Source organism: Microtus pennsylvanicus, chromosome 7 (genome assembly GCF_037038515.1).
Source record: "Microtus pennsylvanicus isolate mMicPen1 chromosome 7, mMicPen1.hap1, whole genome shotgun sequence".
Classification (NCBI taxonomy): domain Eukaryota; kingdom Metazoa; phylum Chordata; class Mammalia; order Rodentia; family Cricetidae; genus Microtus; species Microtus pennsylvanicus.
Window position 1 is genome coordinate 33356956 of NC_134585.1, and position 22543 is coordinate 33379498.

Here is a 22543-nt window from a genome sequence, read left to right on the forward strand (position 1 = left end):
AACCTAGGCCAAAGAATGAGACTTTGTCTTGGGGGAGAGGGGTGGGGCAAACAAAAAACCATCTGGGCTGAGGTCATCTTCAAAATATTTTAGTCTATATCTACATTTACATGCTTGCTTTACAAACAGGACCACTGAGGAGGCCAGCACCCGAGTTCCTTTTTAAAAGATTTTTTGAACTCCTATTTTCTTTTCTAGCTTGTTGTAAGACATTTACTAGGCAAATGTGGCCTTTTAAATAGACCGACTAACTCAACCAAAAGCTGAGGGAAGCAAAAAGACTCTGGGGCTAGGATCTGGAGGAAGTGACCAGACTAGCAAACTGTGACAATATCCTTCCTCTTTCCCAAAGGGTTTAAATGAAGTCTTGTAGAGAGCAGACATACACACCAAGAACGTTAGTCTGGGAGACAGGAGATGTCTTCTAAAAGGAGACTAAGGCACACAGCGTTTGATTTGGGCCTTTAAAATGAGTATATGCATAGAAACATCTTATTCATTCCAAGACAGGGAAAGCCCAGGCTGACTTCCAAAGAGTCACTTGCGACCTTGGGCTTCTCCCTAACTGACGGTTTTTCCGCACACGGTTAAGTTTCCAAAAACAAACAAACAAACAACACACAAAGAGCTTTCTGTGGCCAAGAGATACAACGAGGCACCCTCTTGGGTACGAAGCTTAGGAAGCCACAAGCATAAACAGAGGGTCCCCATTCTCAAGGAAGCACTGCCAGGAACTGAATCAGACTCTGAACACTCTCCACGTCAAAGGCACCGAGGGGCAGAGGTGCGACCCAGAGGAGTCACTGGCACGGACTGTCAGCTTTGGACTCTGGATGCGCACTCACACCTCTGGAAGGCTCAGACATTGCAGTACAGACCGGGGCTTGTCCCGGCGTCGGAGGCGCGGCCGGGCCCCGCCCACGCACCAATGCGGCTGCGCAGCGTGGCCACCCCCGTCTCCCACGTGACTGCCGTCACCGCCTCCGTGAAGCTTGGGCCGCCATCTTAACTCCTGGCCAACCCGGGTCTATCTCCCTCCTCCTCCCGGGCCGGGCAGCGGTGACAGGGTGCGGTTGGCCGCCCCGGCCCGTCAAGTCGGTGAAGCCCGTGGGAGTCTGAGGGCAGGACGAGGAGTCGGAGCTCACGGACTCCACGGCGAACACACGAACCGGCGGGGCCGCCCAGGTGCTGGCACGGAGGGGGCGGGACCTTGCGCCGCGCCCCGCCCCTCAGAGGCCAGCACCGGGGCCCGCGGCCCTTGCCCGTTTCCAGTATGGCCGCCCGCCGTGCCTGACCCGCGGCCTCTCCGTTCCGGCTCTTCGTAGGCGATGCCGATGCCGAAGCTGTGACTGACACTCTCGCTCCCACGCACGCACCGACCCGGACCCACTCCGGGAGCCCGAGCCCTGGGCCCACAACCGCTCTCTCATTCGGCATCTCGGCCACAGCCCGGACCACGGCTCCCGCGCCGCTGCCGTCGCCTCGCGGAGAAGGGTCGCGCCGGACCTCGAGCTCGGCGGCCCCCGGCCGGCCAGGATGGGGAAGCGGGCGGGAGGAGGAGCAGCCGCCACCGCCTCCGCGTCCTCCGGGGCCGGGCTGGAGCCCGCGGCCGGCCGCGGCGGGGGTCCTCGGAGCGCGGCCACCGGCCTCCTGGGAGCGCTGCACCTGGTGATGACCCTCGTGGTGGCTGCGGCGCGGGCCGAGAAGGAAGGTGGGTGGCCGACGGCGGGCTGCGGGCGGGAGAGGGAGGCCCGCGGCGGGCGCCGGCGCGAAGTTGCTGGGTCGAGCCCCGTCCCGAGCCGGCGACTCGCTGTTCGGCAGCCAACTCGCCGCGTCGGCCGCGCGCGGTGGTTCTGCTGCTCTGTGATTCCTTCCCCTCCCGGTCCCCTTGTCTTCCCCTTGCCTCCTGTCAATGCCATTTCAAAACTTCCTGAGTTCTCGTATGCTCTTGCCACTTGGCCCGCTACGTGAGAAGGTACCCCGCTTTTTAGGCTTCTTGGTGACTTCAGCTAGGTAAATTGCGGGACACTTTCCTTGTTTCCCCTTTGTTGGGCTTTAATTTGGGCATGCAAGACGGAGCTCACTTAAAAATACTGTGGTTAAAAGAAAATAGCGAGACTGATGGAAGGCTTCAATGCACAGCTTCTAAAATTTAAATTTGCTGGGACATTTCCTTTGAAGAGGCTCTATTTCTTTAGTTTTCTTCTTCACTATGCCTTTGCGATATTGAGGATTGTTTGCTTCATTATTAGCCCTAAATAGAATAGCATTTACCTCTAGTAAGCTACTGGAAGCCGGTTTACATTTCTTGTTTTAGACCCTCGCGTAATTCCGTGTCTTTTTCTTTGGTGTGTGAGCCCATAGAAACAAATGGCAAGTTCCCAGCTTGCAAATCTTTCACCTGTAATTCACAGTTGCTCACACCTGTTTATAAAATTTCCCCAATATTGTAAGCCAGTAAAACTGGTACTTTGACAGGGCCAGAAAATTACTTTGTAATCTTGAAGACCAAAACTGTGATTTTTTTTTTTTGTTGTTTGGACTACCTGTTTCTGATGAGCCCGGGGGAATGTGAGCAGTCACAAAGCCTTCATGAATTAATCCACTCACGGTGAATACTGCCTCCACCCCCAACCCCTCCAAGGAAGGAAACTAGTTAGGGTATCTTTCATGGCACACCAGGGATTCTCTACCCAGAAAATAATTTCTTGCCTTATAACTTTGAAGTTGTCTTCCTGTATGGCTATGAAGTCTCTTGGTTTTTACTGTTATTGATTGGCAGCTGCAGAGGTAAACCAGATTAGCTTTACAGTGCAACAGTGTGTCCGTTTACTCTTCATTTTCCTTAAAAAACAATTGCATTCCTCATTTAACTCAAAACAGCCTCAGCCTGGTTAATATACGAACATTAATCAGAGAATAGCAAGGATTTGGCAGAGGCAATATTATTTTAAGCGTAAAAATGTTTTAAGATCGTCAGGCCTGAGGTTGTCATAATTATTTATGATCTCCTGTTAGTGTTGTTATGGGTGACCATGGTAGCCAACATTTGGACATGTGTGTTGAGCAAACCCTTTATAGTTATAACTTCATGGGTATGTCTTCTTGTGTTTCAAGGAGACCTGGGAGGCTCTTGTTCTGCTTTTCTGTTGATTGCCCTGTATAGTGCAGGCACACAGTAGGCATCTAACCTTTGAGTAAAAGACTGTTCTTGTGAACTGGTAGCACGGGGACCTGAAGCAGTAAATGTGTCTTAAGTTTGTGTTATCCTTCCAAAGCTGCCTATTTTTTCAATTGCCATTTTATATGCTAATTTTGGGGGTACAGTTAAGTAAATGACTACTTTATGAGAACATCAGCTGAAAATATATTTGCTCATTCTCCATGTACAGTTTACAAGTATCCATGCACTTCTCTCATATTCATTAATACGTGCAAAGCCTGCAGAATAGCTGCCAAGGTGTTAAGTACGAAAAGTGATCAAGCCACCGGACCTCCCTGAATCAGACAGCCTTTGTGGCTGTGCTGTATCTGGAGGAATAATTTGTATGGACAAAATAGTTATTTAAGATATTAACAGTAATTCGAGTGGTGGTGAACATACCTTTAATCCCAGCACTCGGGAGGCAAAGGGAGGGATCCCTGAATGTAAGGCCAACCTGTTCTACAGAGAGACTTCTAGGACAGCCAGGGCTACACAGAGAAACCCTGTCTTGAAAAACAAATAAAGCAAAAAGATTATTTATTTATTCATTCATTTATTTATTTATTTATTTATTAATATAGATCATAGGCCTTGATCTCTCATTAATGGGTCTGGTTTTAATCAAATGTTCCCAAAAGTTCTTCCAATAAATGTTCTACTCTCTAAACATACTTCTAGATCAAGTTCCAGGCTATTATTATTATTATTATTTAAGTAGGGGAAATGGAATTGATTTTCCCCCAGGATTATGACACAGTGTCTTTGGCCTCTGTTGTGGCACTAATTTAACGTTTGCCCCACAGGAGCGTTGTTGAGTTGTCTCTTTTTTTCCCCTCAGAAAGTTTGGGCAAATTGTAAAGATAGCTTTCAGCTTATCTGTTTATACTCCAAGTATTGTCTGTGTCAAGTAGTATAGTTTGAATTTTCCAAGAAGGGATATACTAGCAATTTTAGTGGTGATTCTTTGGGTATTTTGTATGTTTGTATGTTTTTTTTCCTGCATTGCAGTAGAATTTCACTAGAAAACCAAGACAAAGTAAAAGTCACTGTCTCCTAAAAAGCTGCAGGCAAAGCTGGATTGCCTAATCAGTTCATCATGTTTGAACTAGATGATCATTTTCTTGACAGGACATGAGCCATTCCCTGTCTTAACATCCTTATGGCTTAGGACTCATATCTTCACACCTATCTTAACTGATCTGTGAAGTGTGTTGTCGCTGGTCCAGAGGAAAGGGACCTTTGACAGCATTTTCATTGCGCTTGAACATTTGTAAAAACTTTGAGACAGTTGCCAAACATAAAGTTACTATAATTACCACAGATAACCAGCTTGTTTTGATTAGGGTCAAGATTTTTCTTGAGACTAAGATTTAGAGACTGAAAACAGAAAGTCTTGTTGTCTGTTTCTGTCTGTCTCTGTAATAAAATAAATTACTAAAATACGAAGAGTGGAGATACATATATGTATGGTATACTTAGACTTTTGATGGAATCTTGAATTGTAGATCGGTGTGGCAAGCGAAGAAGCCTTTTTTAAAAGATTTATTTTATGTGTATGAGTGTTTTGCCTGCATGTATAAATGTTTACAGCATGAATGGCAGGTACATGCCAGAAGGGGTCAGATCCCTTGGAGCTGGAGTTACAGATTGTTGTGAGCTGAGTGCTTTGGGTGTTTAGACCTGAACTTGGCTCTTCTGCAAGATCAGGAAGTGCTCTTAACTGCTGAGCCACCTCTCCACCCCACTCTTGCCAATAGTATTTTTTTTAAAGAACATTTTATGTATTCATTTCAAGGTGAAGTGGGTTTTGGAAGGTGTGGTGCCTTTTACTCTAAATTAGCAGGAACCATTATGTATCTAGTAAATTCAACTTGGGCTATTTCATTTCAGTCTGAAGGCTGCCTGTGTTTTCATTAACTGTCAGTTAAAGGCAAGATCAAGTTTATAGTGTTAATTAAGACTTAATTTTTCCCATATATGATGGTTTCATACATAAATTTTTATTTTAAGCTATATTTGTGTTATAAGTACAGAAAAATGTTACCTGTACTTTCCTGTATTTTCTGTACAAAGCATAAGAACCAAGTGCTTAGGACTAAAGGCTAGAAGACAGGAGATTAAAAAAAAAAGCCTGTTAGTGATTTGTCTTAGGGTCATAGAATTCATTAAGAGAGATATATATTTTCTTTTTTTTTTCTTCTTTGGTTTTTTGAGAGGGTTTCCCTGTGTATCAGTCCTAGCTTTCCTGGAACTAGCTCTTGTAGACCAGGCTGGTCTCGAACTCACAGAGATCCGCCTGCCTCTGCCTCCCAAGTGCTGGGATTAAAGGCGTGCGCCACCATCTCCCGGCGAGATATGTATTTTCTAATGTAAAGTTATATTTTAAATGTGTTTTGAGAGTGAGATATTTTATCCTTTGGGTAGAATGGCTACATTTTGATTTAGAGTCTGTTAAATAGCTTAGTACAGAATGAACACTTCACTAATGAGCTCGTTTTGCTTTTTCTAAAAGCTCCTTGGTAGTCAGAAACATTGGGGTTCTATAGTGGGAAGAAGTACCCCTTTGTTTTGCTGGTAACCAGTCTCTTCCTCTTTCCAGTATTTTCCCCCTCTCTAAATTCTTACATCAAGTCTTGATAGGCACTGCTGAGGAGATGAGCTTTGGAAGCAGATGGAAAATCATCTAATTTGTTATCTGAAGTCTTGATAAAACATGCTCCTCTTGGGGGCACAGTAATAAAAGTCTTTATTGGGTGCTCAATATCTTAGAAACACTCTCTTCTTATGGCTTGATTTCTTTTTGGTTTGCCAAACCAAGGCGCCTGAATTATCCTTTTTGTCTGTTGAGAGCATATGACGAATGAACTTTGTACTTCTTGGTTGTCATTGTGTCCTAGCCAGCTGTCACTCCTCTGCATGTGCCAGTTGGATGTCTGTTTTCATCTGTGTGTCTGGCCAGCAGCATACACTGAAGCCCTGGGCAGGATTAGCTTATGCCACCTCCCGTTTCCCAGTTGTTTTAGTGCCATGTTATTTCCCGGGCACATTGGACTCATTTTTGATCTTTTACCAGGTGGTGCCAATGGCTGTGACCCCCTCCTTTGGCCAGCTCTTCTTCCAACTTTGGCCAGCTCAGAGCACTCCCAAGTTTGCCGTTTCTGTGCAGTCCTGCTCCCTTTGACCGTGTGTTGTCTGTTCATTGCTCGTTTATTTCATGCCATTGTCAGTTATTGCAGTGATTCCCTGGCCGCCCTCCTTCACCCAGACTGGATTTTGTGTGAGGCATCTGCAATACGAACATAGTTTTGAATGAAGATTTGCCTGAAATGATCTCACCTTCTACTTTTTTTAACCTGTGACCTGGGTGACCTGGAGTTTAGAGTCAAGAGTAGGTAAAAACCTCAATTTAGGTGTAGTTGTCCTTAGGAAATCTGTTACAGTAGGATATTGGGTGACACTATCTTTCTCTTCCCACATATTGCTTCAGTTTATAACTAAAATGATTTGTGTATCCTTACCTAAACCGTCACACTTCTGGGGCTGGAGAAGACAGCTCAGTATGAAGAATGTGTACTGCTTCTTTAGACTCACATTAGGTTTCCAACACCCACTTGCGAGGCTGACAACTTTTTCTAACTCCTATTCTGGGAGATCTGATGCCCTCTTCTGGGCTCTTGAACCTGCCCTCACATGCACACTATCCCACACAGATGCACAGCAAACACATAATTAAAAGTAAATAAATTTTAAGAACAAATAATGAACTATCACTACCATAACTTGAGGACTTTCAAGATTTTTAGATCCTCAAAATGGTGAGACTGGCTTAGTACTCAGGGTAACAGCTGATAAATGGTGAGGCCAAGATCCCATGTAAGCCATTGGTTCCCTGAGCAAGCCTCATAGTTGACAGTGAGCATTCGTGCATGAAGGTATGACTAGAGACAGAGTAAGCATGCCTGTGCAGGACCAGTTGCTTGGTTATTTTATTTTATTTTCTAAGACTGGATGTCCCCCTGACTATCCTGGAACTCGGTAGAGCAGACTGGCCTTGAACTACAGGAGATCAGTGCTTGGATTAAAGATGTGTACTACCACACCCAGCTAATTCCTTGGTTTAAAATAGTCATACATATTTTTTTAAAGATTTATTTGTTTATTGTGTTTATAGAATTTTGCCTGTACACCAAAAGAGGGCACCAGATCTCATTATAGATGGTTGGAAGCCGCTATGTGGTTGCTGGGAATTGAACTCAGGACCTCTGGAAGAATCTCTGAATTTTTAATCTCTGAGCCTCTCTCTAGCCCTAAATAGTCATATTGTAAGCTGGACGGTGGTGGCTCATGCCTTTTAACACCAGCACTAGGTAGGCAGAGGCAGGCAAATGTGTGTGAGTTCACGGCCAGCCTGATCTACAGAGCGAGTTCCAGGACAGCCAGGGCTATGCAGAGAAACCCTGTTTCAACCTCTCCACTCCCTCCCCTCAGAAAAGTCATATTCTGTCAGCTTGGTAAATATTAAAATGCTCATAGACAATTCTGGATCATCAGAATTCTTATAAGGAAACTTTCTTATTAGTGGATAGTTAGGGTATTGAATGTTTGCTTTTGGTAGCTACTGCCTATTGTATATGATGAGTTAGGAGCCTCGTATTGTTGCTTGGGTTAAGCAATATTGCATTCTGTAAGTACTCCATAGCTCTTGATTGGTGGGACAGGTTGTTCTAGACCTGGGCAGTATTCCCAGAAGTTGGTACAGAAGAGAATCCAAAGGTTGAGTAGAATGTGTTTGTTGTTCATTGTTTTAGTTTGAGACAGAGTCTTAACTATGTTGCTCAGGGTGGCCTCCAACTCCTTATTCTCCTGCTTCAGCCTCCTAAGTGCTAGGATTGAAAACAGGTGCCACCATGCCCAGGCAGATTTTGCTTTTGATAGAGAAGGAAATCTCTTTGAGGCTTCAGTCTGAATCCAAGGGTTTCAGAAGAAGCATACCTCTAGTGTTTTGGTTTTTCTTCCAAAGGCATTTGAGAAACTTTGATTTGTTTCATTCTGCTGCATACAACACATAGGGCAAAGGTCTGAAAAATGTCTAAGGTCGAAGAGGACCCTTGATATGTCTGTCATGATAAGAGTGTAAAACCTGCATTATCTTTTTAAAACTGCGATAAAACTCACAAGATTTACCATATTAATCACTGTAGAGGTGTTCAATTCAGTCATGCTAAGTATGTTCACATGCTGTGCAGTAGGTCTCCAGAATGCTTTCATTATGCAGAATTGGAACCCCTATGCCTATAAACAATTTCCATTTCTCCCCACTACTGCCCCCTCCCCAGCCACGGTGTCTGAATTTGATGATAGACGCTATATATATAAGTGGACTCCCCCAGCATTGTCATTTTTGACCTCTTTTATTTTACTTCACATAAGTCTGTAAAGCTTATGTTGCACCATGTGTTGGAATTTTCATTTTCTCCCTATGTGGGCCAGGCTGGCCTCAAACTCAACTGCCTCCTTTCCAAGACTACAATGCTGTGTCCATAGGCAGGCACTATCACAGTTTCTCATTTCTTTCACTACTAGAGATTGAAACCAGGGCCGTGTATATGCTGGTTAAGTGCTCTGTCACTGTTGTCTGAGGTTTCTGTCCTGCTCGGTCCTGTAGTCGGTAAGTCCCAAAGAAATCACACAGAGGTCTACATTAACTATAAACTGATTGGCCCATTAGCTTAGGTTTCTTATTAACTCTTATAACTTATATTATTTTCCTTGTCTATGCTAGTCACATGGCTTGGTACCTTATTCAGCGAGGCAGTCACATCTTGCTTCTTCTGTGGCTGGGCCAGGACTGCAGAGAGAGCTTTCCTCTTCCCAGAATTCTCCTGTTCTCCTTGACCCGCCTCTACTTCCTATCTGGTTGTCCCGCCTATACTCCTGCCTGGTTACTGATCAATCAGCCTTTATTTAAAATGTAATTGACAGACAATTGTCCCACACCAAGTCACTGAGCTATATCCCTGGTTCTTTTTAACTTTTATTTTGTCTTTTCCTTCAGTTGCCTATGTTGAGTTTTCTAGGTAGCTTAAGAAAGCCTTGAACTTGACACCTTGCTATCTCAGCATCCCAAATAGAGTAGTATGATTCTAGACGTGTGCCATCATGTGTGGCTGTTTTTTCCTTTTAGTAAACAAAATCTTTATACCCCACACTGGATTCGAACTCAACAATCTCCTTGCCTCAACCTCCTTAGTACAGGGATTATATTTGTGTTAGGCCATGCTCAGCCTGGCTTCTTACTTTCGTTAATGAGTTTTTAGTGTATAGAATAATGGGTTTCAGTATGACATTTTCACACACAGATGTCATGGTACTTTGTTAATATTTACTCCTCTACAACCCTCTCTGTTCCTCCTCCCCACACTAAGCTTGTTTCCCCCCTCCACTTTTGTGTCACGAATACATATTTCAATTCAGAGTCCACATATAAGAGAAAATACACAATAGTTTACCTTTCCTACACTCACCATTTCCCTCACCAGCCTCACCTGTTTCTTAAATTGCGTATATCTATATACAGATATGGAGGGGCACATATGTATGTGTGGATGTAGAAGTTAGGTGACTTCATTATGGGTCTCACTATGTAGCTCTGGCTGTCCTGAACTCAGTATGTACACCAGGGTGGCCTCAAACTCACAGAGATCTACCTGCTTCTGCCTCCTGAGTGCTGGAATCAAAAGTGTGCACCAACTATGCCTGGCTCCCCACCTTGGTTTTTTTTTTTTTTTTTTTTTGGTTTTTCGAGACAGGGTTTCTCTGTGGTTTTGGAGCCTGTCCTGGAACTAGCTCTTGTAGACCAGGCTGGTCTCAAACTCACAGAGATCTGCCTGCCTCTGCCTCCCAAGTGCTGGGATTAAAGGCGTGCGCCACCACCGCCCGGCCCCACCTTGTTTTTTGAGACAGGATTTTTCATTGGGTCCTGAACCTTGTTTATTAGATGAGGCCTGTCTCTACCTCTTTTGCCCTGGGATTGAAGCATGTTCTGCCCTGCCTGGCTGTTTGCTTGGGTGTTAACAGTCATATCAGGTCCTTATGTTTGCACTTTCCAGACACTGAGCTGTCTTTCTAACCCATGATTTCTTAACTTGTAAGGCAGAATAACATTCGTTTATAGATACATGGCCTCATTTTCATCTATCCACTCATCCATAGACACTTGGGCTGCTTCTGCCTCTTGGGTTTTATGAATGATACAATGAATATATGTGTGTAAATACCTCTTCAAGAATTTTCTTTCAATTCTTTGAGTACCCAAAACTGCATTGTGTGGTAGTTTTATTTTTAATTTTTTTCAGCAGAAGACATTTTTTTTGTAGCCACACTATTTTACAACCACACCAGTAGCATACAGAGGCTCTAATTTCAACACAGCCATGCTAACACATTCATTCATTCATTCATTCATTCATTCATTTTTGGATGGTAGCCATCTTAGAGAGTGTGAGATAATAGGCCATTGTGGTTTTGGTTTTTATTTCTCTGAAGATTAGAGATGTTGAGCGTCTTTTAATATGCCTGTTGGCCAATTATACGTATTCTCTGAGAAATGTCTAGTTAAGTCATTTGCCTGAACTTTGGCCAGGTTTTTTTGTTGTTGAGTTACAGTTTCTACATATTTTGAGTATTAACTTTTTTCTGACTTGCAAATATGGTCTCTCATTGCACATGTTTCCTAGTCATTCTTTTATTATTTTCTTTGATGAGCAAAGTTTTTGAGTTGGACATGGTGGTGTACACCATGTAGGGATAAAGATTACCACAAGTCAAGCCCAGCCACGTCTACATAGTGAGTTCTGGGCCAACCATGGCTACATAATGAGACATTATCTAACTCTCTCAAAAAACAAAACAAAAACAAAAAATGGAAAGAGACTGAGAAAGAGAAGAGAATAAGGTGGACTAGGGATGGGGGACTAGAGAGGCAAGAGTCCCTGCAAGAGTTTTTGTGCACCATGTGCATACAGATTACTGAGACCTTAGGGTATCATATCCCTTGGAGCTGGAATTATGGTTGTGACCCACCTGAGGTGGGAACTGGGACCTAAACCTGGTCCTTCAGAGCAGTGTGCCTTTTAACTGCTGAGTTGTCTCTACAGCCTTGGCAGGTCTGCTCTTAAAAACTAATTTTCTATATGGTTATATTACTATGTCTGTGTCAAAGAATGTACTAGCTAAAAACTGTCTCTGCAGTAAAGTTTGGGAAGTTGTGTAAGGTAACTACTGATTCGTCAGTGTGAGCAGTTTTTATGGAAGATATGGTAAGAGTCTGACCTGAGTTTTCCTTTTTGAGAAATGATAAATAGGAAGCAGAAGTTTTTAGGGGGCAGTAGTTATGGCACAGAAGTCTTGCAAATCTTACCTGCGTTTGTAGAGAGCTTAAGAGATGCAATGATTTGGTGCAGTGGGGGACTTTCAAGCAGCACTCAGGTAAGACTGGACCACTTTTAAGACGCTGCTATGAATTAGAGATCTGTGTTCCTCTGAAGTGCTGCTTTCTGGTTAGTAAGTAGGGAGTGGGGGAGTGGTCAGCACCCCAGCAGGCCAGGGTAGTAGTGGTTATGTTCTTGATGTAGAGTTACTTTGTCTGAGTGGAATTGTGGTTAGCACTCCCAGCAGGCAGCTGTGCTTTCTAGACTGAGGGAGTTACTTTGTACTTTGGTGCTACTTAGGGGTTTGCCTGGGCTGTTGCCTGGGCCTATGAGTAGGTTATTGAGGAAGTCATGCCAGAGGAGATATAAGAAGGAAGGTATAGTCTGGGAATTCAATCCAGTTTTAATGGAATCCTAAGAGAGTCTTATAAATGGAACATTTCTGAATATTGTCATTTCCTTCCTGACTGCATCTGGGTGTATTTTTAGTTGCACAGTATCATGGGCTTCTCGGGGTTAGGTCGTGTTATCACTGCTAGTCCTAGTGGTTTAAAAGGGTTCAGCACAGCCAGACACGGTGGGGCATGTCTATAACCTAAGCACTAAGGAGGCTGAGGGTAGACGGTTCACGAATTGGAAGCTAGCCTGAGCTGGCATAGCAAGACTTTTGCCCTCCGTGTGTGCATACGTTGAGTTCTTCCTTGGTAGATGTAAATTTGTGTTACTCTAACAAATACTCGAAATAACCAAATTATAGAGAGGAAAGGTTGATTTTGGCTTATATGTTGGAGATTTTGGTCCATGGCCACTTAGACCCATTGCTTTTAAGTTTGTGGCAAAGCTTGGTGGGAGGCTGTGGCAAAGTTGTTCAACACATGTGCAGGAACATAGGTCCCCTCTCTCAGTTTTCTCCACCCCTCAGAAACACCCCTTTGGAATAGCTGCCTGTGAGACCTGGGCACATCTGAATCTAAACTAACTCAAAGAGAAGTCATAAAACAGTGACTTAAAGGTGAACCAGAATGAAGAGAAAGTACTTCTGAAGTGATAACCTTTTTACACACCTGATTTTCACTATTTTAGGGCTGTGTTGCTTATTTTTGAAGGCTGCAGTACTTAGGCCACAGGTAGAATGCAGCCAAGGCTAGACAGATACGGAACAAAGAGGGAAGCTGTCATCCATGCGAGGATTAAATGTGATGAGGCCTGCAATGTAGACAGCACCCTGATTGACAGGAAGCAAGGACTCAGTAAACATGAGCAGGAGTATTGGGTAACAAGCAGCCTTTACTGACTGTATGAGTGCTTTCCATGCATATGACTTACAGATCGACTTTGAGGGTATTTTTTTTAAGTAAACAAAAATTCATATTGATTGTAAGAGTAAAAACAAATCATCAAATAAAGTTTAATAAGTGGTAAATGGTTTCCTTTTCATAAGCATTTCCAACCCTACTGTCTGTCCCTCCCTTTCTCTTCCCCTTCCCTTCCCTCTCCTCCCCTCCTCTCCCTCCCTCCCTCTCTTTCTTTTTCTTTTCTTTTTTTCGGGGGTGGGTGGTAGTGTTTGGTTTATTTGAGACAGGGTTTCTCTGTATAACTACCCTGGCTGTTTTGGAACCCAGTAGATGAAGCTGGCTTCAAACTCATAGAGATCCTCCTGTCTCTGCCTTCTGAATGCTGGGATTAAAGGCATGTTCCTCTGCTAGCTGGCTTTTTCTTTTTTTAAAAGATTTATTTTTATGCATATAAGTGTTTTACCTGAGTGTGTCTCTATGTACCACTTGTGTGCCTGGTGTCCACAGCAGCTAGACAAGAGCATCAGAACACCAGGAACTTAAGTTACAGATGATTGTGAGCAATGGGTTCTAGAAACCAATCCAGGTCCTCTGGAAGAGCAACCAGTACTCTTAACCTCTGAACCATCTCTCCAGCCCCTCTGCTTCCTACTTCTAAAGTAGATATTGCCAGATTGCCTATGAGGAAAAGGATTGTTTCATCATACTGTGTGAGGGCAGCCACTTCCACATTTTTGCTACTGCCCCCCCCCCCCCATCATTGTCTCATTGTGAAACAGTTACTATAGTAAGGCTGGACATTTGATACATTTGCTGGCTATTTCTTTTTTTGGTTTTTGAGATTGGGTTTCTCTGTATAACCCTGACTGTCCTGCTGTCCTGGAACTCACTCTGTTGACCAGGCTGGCCTCGAACTCACAGAGATCTGTCTGTCTCTGCCTCCTGAGTGCTGGGATTAAAGGTATGCGCCACCACTGCCTGGCAAATATTTCTATTTCTGTTTAATTGTGTCTTTTGTTATTTTCTCCAATGATGATTGAATTCTTTTTAATTTAAATGAATGCTTAATTAAGGACAGTGTTTTTTTTTAAAATATTTATTTATTTATTATGTATACAATATTCTGTCTGTGTGTATGTCTGCAGGCCAGAAGAGGGCACCAGACCTCATTACAGATGGTTGTGAGCCACCATGTGGGTGCTGGGAATTGAACTCAGGACCTTTGGAAGAGCAGGCAATGCTCTTAGCCACTGAGCCATCCCTCCAGCCCCAAGGACAGTGTTTTTTCAAGCTTCTCTTTGTATTGAATTTTTATTTTTCTATTATTTTTAATTTATCTGTCAAATCTGTAACTCTTGTTTTTCTAGCTTTGTTGTTATTCTTCAAAAGCCCTATGTGTAACAATTGTATGTTCATTAATATTTCATCTTTATGCTTTTGTTTTGAGAGGTAGATCATAAAACATATACATGCATACATATATTAAGTTGTGCTGTATGAAACTGACAATTTTTATAGGAACAACGTGATTAAATAGCATTGTAAGTTTTTCAACCTAACATTGTTCTGTATTTTTGTCTGAATTACTGTATAGACTAGAGTTTGAGAACAATGTTAGATATACACAATAAAAAAAGGCATCTTGTCTCATCCTGATCCTGGTTACTAAGGTAGAGGTACCTTAGATGTTTCACTGTGAGGTATGATTGATGTATTTGATTGGACTTAGATGTTTTTGTTTGTTTGTTCTTTTAGTTTTTCAAGACAGGGTTTCTCTGTCACTTTGTAGCCTGTCCTGAACTAGCTCTTGTAGACCAGGCTGGCCTCGAACTCACAGAGATTGGCAACCTGCCTCTCTGCCTGTGCTGGGATTAAAGGCGTGCGCACTACTCAGCAGAGTAGTTGTTCTCCTTGGTAGGAAAGGGAAGTGATTGTAGGAAGGGGAGGCGTTATCAGGAGTAGAGGTTATATGTTATCTGCGAGATTGTTTGGGTATTTTGATAGTAGTTTTGGCTTTCTGAAGGATGAAAGCAGTCTCCCAACTCAGTGCCATGCAAGACTGTTTCCTTTAGAAAACTCATGATTTTTTTTTCTTTTTGGTTTGGGTGTTTTATTTTTGAGACAGTCACCAAGTGTATGTGCTTCAGTCTGTGTCCCAGAATCAGCTAGAACATTTGTCAGTTCTGCTCTGCCAGGGGACTGTGGCAAACAGCCGCATCTCACACTTTTACAATGTTTGCCTGCTGTGGGATAATGCTCTTGTACACTGTAAAGATTTGTGACTCGTATTTAATAAAACACTGATTGACCAGTAGCTAGGCAAAAAGTATAAGCAGGGCAAAGACTAGGAAAATTTTGGGAAGAGGGAAGACAGAGATGCAAGCCAGACACAAGAAGCAAGATGAGAATGCCTTACTGAGAAAAGGTACCAAGCCATGAGGCTAAACATAGATAAGAATCATGGGCTAATTTAAATTGTAAGTGCTAATTAGTAATAGGCCTGAGTAATAGTCCAAACAGTTTATAATTAATATAAACCTCTGTGTGTTTATTTGGGACTGAACGGTTGGGGGACCAAGCAGGACAGAAACTTCCATCTACATTTTCCTCTGGTTGATGTGCATCTTTGTATGTTGTGGCTTTTTGAAAACTGCAGCTTACAAACTACAACTTTTGAAATAGTCCAAACACTGCAAAGAGCAACAACAATAGCAAAATGCTTGAAGAACAAACTTTTAAGGACTATGTAGACTGCCGGAAAAGCATTCTTGAAGAAAGAACATAGTAGACTTGCAGTGAAAAACACCTGTGCTTGGTAGGAAACACAACTAAAAAATATCAGTTCTCTCTTACTTAACTTGATAAAAACAAAACTGTAAATAGAATTCTTCATGGCATTAGGACCCTCCCCCTTTTAATATCATTCCTTCTTCATTCTGACTTCTTGCTCCTGTTAGTTACCTGTGGGATCGTTAGCTCTTTTCAGATTGATGAAGCTCTTTTTTGTGTTTGGCTTGATGAGAGTTTTTAAGTTTTGTGTGTTTTGAGATTTTTTTTTTTTTTTTTGGTGAGGGCAGTTAATATAAGTTAATAGTCTCACAATTCTTGCTTGGTCATCATATATTATCTTTTATGTGTATTGTTGGAATTGTTTGACTAAAATTTTTTTTAGGAGTTTAGTATCTTTGGTCAGGAGGGTTACTACTGTTCTATTTTCCTCTAATGGAGTCAGACTGGTCTCAGTCCATGTTGACATTTTGGAACAGTTTTTGGAACAGTTTATACAGAATTGGTACCATTGCAGTTATCTGGGTCTGAGGTTTTCTTTTGCAGACCTCTTAAAATACAATGTAAATTTCTAGGCTATATGGCTATTTAGGTGTAGCTTCCCCCCTCACGTTTGGATGAGCTTTGGTGACTACACCTTTAAAAGAATTTAGCTATTTCATTTAAGTTGTCAAATGTATTAACAAAGTTACTTCTCAGATTTCCTTACTGTCTTTTGAGTATTTACAGTATCTGTGGTGACATGGCCTTTCTCATTCTTGGTATTTATAAGTTTTTCTCTTGATGAGTTTTGTTTTCCAAGCTGTCCTTGAAGACCCCTGCCTCAACCTCTCATGCACTAGGCTTATTTCTGCTTGAATTTTTATTATTGGTTTTACTTCTTTAGGGTATATTTTGCTGTTTGTGTTTTAGGGGGTTTTGTTTTGTTTTTTAAAAGGTGAAAAATTATTTGAGGCCTTTAGGCGTTTGTTGAAGATTTTCTTGGCTCTGTGGGACTAATAGTTTTCATTAAGTTCAACGTGAGTTTTATTTCTTTAGAAGTGCTTCCTGTCCCATTTTAGAAGCTCTGAATAGCCATGTGGTAGATAACATGAAGTTGGCTTCTAGCTAATCTTTAGGGTTTGGGGTTTGTGTGCTGCATTTTAGATAGGTTGTACTGGCACACCTTCTACGGTTAATCTTTTATAATATTTAATCTGATACATCTGATACATTTTAGATAGGTTGTACTGGCACACCTTCTACGGTTAATCTTTTGTAATATTTAATCTGTTACATCTGATACAGTTTTCATCTCACACTGTTTTCATCTCTAGAAATATAATTTTATTTTTCTGTATTTATTTCTCTTTTCTCTACTTCTTTCTGTGGTACTGGTGTCAAACCCAGGACTTTGGGCTTGTTAGGCAAGAACTGCACCGCTGAGCTACAATCCCAACCTCAGTTTTCTACTTAAAAAATTAGGGTTTTGGTGCTAAAGACTGAGTCTAGGGTCTTTCATGTGGGTTCTTTTCTTTCTTTTTTTTTTTTCTTTTCTATCTTTTTTTCTCCCCCTGAAACAGAGCTTATCTGTAGTTTTGGAGCCTGGCCTGGAACTCTCTTTGTAGACCAGGCTGGCCTGAAACTCACAGAGATCACCTGTCTCTGCCTCTTGAGTGCTGGGATTAAAGGTGTGCGCCACCACCGCTGGGCCTCATGTGCCTTTTTAACTTTCCATTTTAAGGTGGTGTTTCAGGGAGTTCCCAGACTGATCTTGAACGCAGTCTTGAGCTTAGGCAGGGCTTGAACTTGCCATCTTCTGCTTCAGATTCTAGAAAAGCAGGTGCTATAGACCTGTGCTACCAGGCCAGCAGTCTCACTTTTCTTCTTGTTAAGCACATAGAACACATGTCTATTCGCTGTGTGTCAGACACCTGGGCCAGTTCTAAGTAAGCTTTGGCTGACTGCTCTTCTCGTCTTTTCATGTGACTGCTGACGGTGGGGAATTGTACGTTGGTAGGTGCTGGTATCTATCTGTATTCCTCTAAATATTCTTGAGCTGTGCCAGAAGATGCAGTTTAGTGACATGGAAACTTTTACATTCCACTGAGGTTTTGCTCCTCCTTGTTCATCTGCGTTTGCTTGTGTTTGGTGATGCTGGGGATCAAAGCCAAAGCTTTGGATGGATAAGCAGGCTCTGTTCCTCTTAGCTGCTGCCCCAGTCCCTTGAGGTCCAAAGCAGGCCTCAGGCTTGGATTGTTCTGAGTTCACCCTATAGTATTTTGTGAGCAGTGGGTTGTTTCATCCAGTTTCACCCTTCTAGTAGGTGGTGTTCCTGATGCATGGGAATTCCAGACACCAGTGTCACTAATCCTTTTAATTAATGCCTTTCTTAGCCCTAGTTACCTCGGGTACAAGTGAGATCAGCAGTTTTTTGGGTTTTTTTTTTTGTTTGATTTTCAAGACAATTTGTTAGTTTTTCACATTTATTTTTATTATTTTTAAGTATGTGTGTACATACATGAGTGCCCTCAGAAACCCCTCTGTAGCTGAAGTTACAGTGGTTGTGAGCTACCATGTAAATGCTGGTCTTTGGAAGAGCAGCTTGTGCTCTTAACTCCTGATCAGTCTCTCTCTCCTCCTCTGTAACAGTTTCCTTTTCTGGTATTCTTTCTCAGGGATCCTCACTGCCTGGGGTTCCTGAGCTTTGTCTCAGCAAGCAGGCTCTACCAGTTCCCTCTTCCCACACTGTGGGCTAAGAGCTCTCGGAAGGCAGTTAGCTGGACTGTCATAGGACTTGCCTCCCTGGTTTCCCATCACGAGGGTTTTAGCCTTTGTGGATTGGGGCTTGAAAATCAAATCATTATTTAACATATTTTGTCTATTTGGGATTTGTTGTTGTTGCATCAGATTGAGACTTCCTGTTGTAGACTCCCAAGTGCTGGGAGTTAGATGAAGATAACCTCACACTTCTTTTTTCTTTTTCTAATAACCCAAGAATAAAATAATAATAATTTTAATAATTTTTTTTTTATAATTGCAAGGCAGTGGTGGTGCACACCTTTAATCCCAGCACTTGGGAGGCAGAGGTAGATGAATCTCTGTGAGTTTGAGACCTGCCTGGTCTACAGAGACAGCTAAGACTACACAGAGAAACTCAAAAAACTAAAACAAACAAAAACTTTTAATAATTTACATTGAATAGGATGGTGTGGGGTTACTATACCAAATAGCCATAAACATGGTGGCTTTAAACAATACAGATTTACTATCTTGCAGTTCTAGAAAACCAGGATCAGAAATGCATGTCACTGGCCTATAGTGAAATGTTGATAGGGTCCATTTCCTTCTGTATTTACTAGGGGAGATGGCTAAACTTGACTTTTCCAGCTGCTGGAGGCAACTGTGTTTCCTGGCTTGGGACCTCCTTTTCTGTCTTTAAAGACAGCCGTGCAGCATTGTGCCAACTCCTCCTCATGCTTCTGTCTTTCTTGTTCTCCTGCTTCTTACTTCCAGTTTTCAGGACATTGGGCCCACCCAGACAGTTCAGAATACTCAATCTCCCTGTCTTAAAAGTATCTGAGTAGAATGTTGGTTTCTCCTGCACCCTTAGTTGTCTCTCATTCATTGGGTCTGAGATGATAACATGGGCATGCTGGGGAAGATGTGTGGACATTATCTTGTTCCCACAGATAAAGAGTTTTTATCAAGCATCACTGTCCTCTGCTTTTTAAATAAAGAAGTAAGATTTTATTCTTAACTTGAATGCATGAAACCATGTTAGAAATAGCAAGACTGTAAGCCTGATCTTCAGCATGTTGATTATGTATGGCTTGTCCTTCGTAGATAGAAGTTAGATGTTGTTTATTTTATTTTTCTTTCTAGACAGGGTTTCTCTGTGTAATGCTGGCTGTCTTCTACTCGCTATACCAGGCTGGCCTCGAACTCAGAGACCCGCCTGCCTCTGTCTCCAGAGTGCTGGGATAAAGGCGTCGCCACCCCCACCCAGCACTATTTATTTAACTTTAGTTGTAACTCTTAATTTTCTTTTTTTTTTCTTTTTGAGACCGGGTTTCTCTGAAGTTTTTGGTGCCTGTCCTGGAACTAGCTCTTGTAAACCAGGCTGGCCTCGAACTCACAGAGATCCGCCTGCCTCTGCCTCCCGAGTGCTGGGATTAAAGGCGTGCACCACCACCGCCCGGCATAACTCTTAATTTTCATGTTGAGGTTTTCTCAGGTGTTTGTATTTGTTAATTTCCACAAACTTTTCACTTCTTGTGAAGAGACTGCTGTTACTGTAAAAATAAAACGGCACTGTTCTCTGCATGGCTGCAGTGGGACATGAAGGCAGCCGGTCTAGGCAGTGAGGCCCCTGAGTGGCTCGTGGGCCAGGGCAGAGAGCTGCATGGAGGGTGAGAGACCAAGACGGATAGGCATGCCATGCAGAGTGAGCTTGGATATTTATTTAGTGGCTTATGGAAGGGAAAGGGGAGAAGAGAAAAGAACAGAGAGAGGGAGGGAGAGAGAGAAACAGAGGGAAGAAGTGGGGAGAATGGAGAGAGGCAGAAGCTGCTCTTCAAGAGAGAGATGCGCAAAAGGAGAGAGCTCAGAAGGAAGACCTGCCTGCCTCAGCAGTGGCCAGGGGATGGAATGGGCGAGGCTTGTCTCTTAAAGGGACAGGACAGACTTACAACTGCCACAGCTAGCTTCTGTATTGTTGCTGTTTATCTCACAGAAGAACTGCTTACTTGCCTGTGCTCAATTCCTTTTTTCAGCAATGTGCTACATGCTAATAATTTCAGAGTGCTAGCAGATGTTGGTACAGTAGGCCAGGATTTCCATTCTGACCCACACAGGCTCCTTTGTGAAAGTGTCTGTACACTTGCTGTTGACACAGTGATTTATGTGCACAGTTCTCAACAGTGAAGTTATCACAGTTGGTTCCACCGTTGTCCACTTGTCACTCCACAGTCATCACTTCAGCTATCTTTATGTGCAATATTTGACTATCTTCATATATTTACATAACTGTTGATGAAACTCATAAGGCAGACATCACTGTGCATAGTGAGCATGTACTATCAGTCATTCTTTATATTCTTCTCTGCCCATCAGTCAACTGCATTATAAACATGACAAGTCAAAGAGGGATTGTGGGTCAGTGGATGGGGCCCAGTGTGAGAGCACACAGGCCAGTAGGTGATGATACCTGCTGTGACTTTCCTTTCTACGTTCCTTTGCCTTGTTACTGGCATAACCCTGGGTAAAAATGAGTTAGGTCCAGTAGGGCAGACTGTTTGAAGTCGGTTAAAATACTTGATGCTTTGTCTTTGTGGCAGGAGTCAGTTTATCACTGTTCTGCTGGCTCTAGTCCTGGGACCCAGTCAGCTGAGAACCTGTCCTCTTACCTGGCTGGTTTCTGCCTAGAACTCATTGCCTGATGAATAGATGAGGTCAAGGCTTTGCGGATGAATGGCTCTTATATATTAGTTTGTCAATTACTGACCATGTTTTTTTCTAAATGAAAATCTATAGTTGTGGGTTTTCCTTGACTCTAAAATGGACATGCCTGTGTTTCATGCATTTTCAGGCACTTTGTATAAGTCCAATAATGTTAGTTTTGGGTAGCTTTTTATATAGGAGACATTCTGCCTTTTGTTCTGTCTTCTTTATACTCTTTAAGTTTGACCTATATCTCTGTTTACATATTTTTATCCTTTATACTCAGTAAAGCTGCATAAAGTTATTGTGTCATTTATTAATACCTTCATTCTTCTTATTTAACAGTTCACAGGTTGAGTGAAGCCTAAGGACAGACCCAGCAAAGCAATAGGCACTGCTTTAAGGTGTTGTTTATTTTAATGTATGCCAGCTTTTCTTTCCATTTTCTTATATAATGTTCCAGAAGAAAAGCCAAGTTTCCTAGCTTATAGCCTTGGAGAATGAGTTGCTTTGCAGTACTTCTAGCTCACAGCAGCGCTCCATGGGAACAGTTGAGTACTGGCCACGGCTGCAGCAGTGTAGTAATTCTCAGTCCACAGGAGAAGGTAGAACCACGGCCAGGACGCTGGATTACAGAGGACCCTGCAGCTCCACCCCTGACAGGTTGTTTTGAAAGGTGATAGAATTTAGAGCAGTAAGTAATTTGCATTATATGATAACATCAGGTAGCCCAGGGATGGATGAAGGGAACACACATGATGGATGCCAGCTGCATTGGGGAGAGTGCGCTTCAGGCTTTCACTTTCTTGCTTCTGTTCCTGAAGTACCTTAAAGACTTACCATGCCGGGCGGTGGTGGAGCATGCCTTTAATCCCAACACTTGGGAGGCAGAGGCAGGCGGATCTCTGTGAGTTCGAGACCAGCCTGGTCTACAAGAGCTAGTTCCAGGACAGGCTCCAAAGCCACCACAGAGAAACCCTCTCTCGAAAAACCAAAAAAAAAAAAAAAAAAGACTTACCACATCAGCTTGTTTTCTGTGAGCAGATTGTCTGTAGAGGTGTATGGAACCATCTCCAGCAGATGGGTGTGGACATAGATTCTGACTCTGCAGAAGGAGTGTTCTGAGACCTTGGAATAGCAGCCTAGCAAAGAGGGACATCAGCCCAGAGATACACATAGGAAGGTAGCAAAGAAAGCTTGCTTGAAAGGGTCAGTCGTGAGGATCTGTAAAGGAGATGGCTTTGAGTGCCTCCATCAAGCGAAGGGAGAGGTAACAGGCTAGCAGAAGTCTACAGGAAGGAGCTGTGTCGCAGGGCAGCCTGACCTAGAGCCTGGAAGTGACTGTTGATAAAGCACAGCAGTGTTTATCTAAGCACACACACTCTGCCACTCCTGTCTTCAAGGGG

General features: G+C 42.8%; 1 protein-coding gene across 2 annotated transcripts in view; it reads left to right on the forward strand.

The window, feature by feature from the left end:
• The first annotated feature begins 1536 nt into the window (after positions 1 to 1536).
• Tmem131 (transmembrane protein 131) overlaps positions 1537 to 22543 on the forward strand; it is a 154825-nt gene continuing 133818 nt past the window's right edge. For both annotated transcript variants that reach the window (XM_075980433.1, XM_075980432.1), the window contains exon 1: positions 1537 to 1711. In XM_075980433.1, coding sequence (XP_075836548.1) covers positions 1537 to 1711 — 175 coding nt within the window. The remainder of the gene's footprint in view (positions 1712 to 22543) is intronic.